This window comes from Vigna radiata, chromosome 2 (assembly GCF_000741045.1).
Source record: "Vigna radiata var. radiata cultivar VC1973A chromosome 2, Vradiata_ver6, whole genome shotgun sequence".
NCBI classification, from domain to species: Eukaryota; Viridiplantae; Streptophyta; class Magnoliopsida; order Fabales; family Fabaceae; genus Vigna; species Vigna radiata.
This window is the reverse complement of record NC_028352.1, coordinates 72,656-74,217: the sequence shown is the minus strand read 5'-3', so window position 1 is coordinate 74,217 and position 1,562 is coordinate 72,656. Positions and strand designations below refer to the sequence as shown.

At 33.9% G+C, this 1,562-nt stretch overlaps 1 protein-coding gene across 4 annotated transcripts in view; it reads right to left on the bottom strand.

Moving 5' to 3' along the window:
* Window positions 1-1,218, bottom strand: part of LOC106756031 (probable allantoinase 1) — a 23,364-nt gene extending 22,146 nt beyond the window's left edge. For 3 of the 4 annotated variants that reach the window (XM_022776708.1, XM_022776712.1, XM_022776710.1), the window contains exons 1-2: window positions 973-1,218; window positions 683-828 (exon numbers count right to left, since the gene is read on the bottom strand). In XM_022776708.1, coding sequence (XP_022632429.1) covers window positions 683-828; window positions 973-1,051 — 225 coding nt within the window. In that variant the 5' untranslated portion in view covers window positions 1,052-1,218. Of the gene's footprint in view, window positions 1-682 lie in introns of all 4 variants that reach the window. The other variant, XM_022776713.1, reaches the window with a different exon arrangement.
* Window positions 1,219-1,562: the final 344 nt, after the last annotated feature.

Here is a 1,562-nt window from a genome sequence, read left to right as displayed (position 1 = left end):
TATCAAAGACAGTCATAACATAAGCATGCATAACAATTAAAAAGGTATCAAAGATAGAAATAAGAAACACTAGACATAAACAGTGTTTCCATCAAGTAAAAAACACATAATCTAAACTATATTATATGTAAAACATCTCAACAAAATATTAATAAACTCAAACCCAACAAAAATAAACAACAATAGAAATACAAAGAGTAATAAAAATCAGCATGACAAGATAACCAAATTAAACCACAATCACAAATACTATACAAACAACAGCTGCATGTTGAGTATATAAAGTAAATCCCATCATGCACTAGCAGTGTCTCATATATGATACGCACCAGTTCGAATTCTAAACAAATTCTAAACACGCCCAATTTTTTTCCTAAACGGAGCAATTACTAGCACACAATTCACTTCATTCATTCTTTCAGACCGCTAAAGACCTCAAAATCAAAATACAGCTCAACATCATACCAAATATGAAAACAATTTCAAAAAAACAACGAAGATAAAACGAAAATTCACCCACCCTAAACCTACACATAAACTAGAAACTCGCTTTCCACAGGCACAATCAAGCGCAATACGTCAGAAAATTCACATTCTTGACTTATCGATTAACATAATATTCGATAAAAAGAAGTGGAGAAAGAAAAATGAGGAAGGAAAAGAGAGAGAGGAGTGAAATTACCTGAAGAGAAGAGGAGGAAGAAGAATCAATACATGGTGATAAACAGGGAGGGGATTTGGAGCTGGAGAGTGCGAAGAGCGAAGTATGGCATTTGACTATGCGAGAAGGAAACCCTAAGCAGGAACCGAAACGGTGAAGCTTGTGGCCTGCGTGAGAGCCGTTTTGGTGAGCGAAACAAAAAAACCAGAACCCACAAGTGGAGTAGTGAAGAGACAGATTGATTTCCCGCTATAAGCTAGGAAACCTTTCGCTATTTCTTATTGCGCTCGCTTTTCAAAATAGCTAATTACCCCTCCGCTGCTTCGGATACAACGAAAATGCCACTTTGAAAATGCCAACGCCGTTGTTCCCTGCTTGATGCGCACACATTTTGATTGGCTTACTATAACGATGATCATTATCCAATGGTGGCTTTGATTTGTTTTTGTTTTGACTATAGTACCCTTCATATTTGTCCACCGACAATGGCACTGAACGCTACTAATGGAGCAGTCAAGGAGAACTACTTGTGAGAATAATATTTTCTCTCCGTGTAGCCGAAAATGGGTGTATGATTCCCTGCCTTTCTTTAATTGTGCTCCTATTAATATTGTTCCCTTGTTGGTAGGTATGTACATTTTTTAATATTAATATACATATAAACCTTCATACATGTATATAGTTAATGGATAAGGTGTTCAACATTCCACCCACTTCACCAACGATCTTCAAAATTTAAATAAAAACAAATTTAAGTTGTGGTTGGATTGAAAGTTATTTAAAAAAAAACATTAAATTTAAATTATTTTTATTTATATTTTTTGTTTTATTAAATGTTTTATTTAAACTAGACAATTGAAATCAGATTTTTAAATTTTTGTTCATGTAGAATAATATTTCA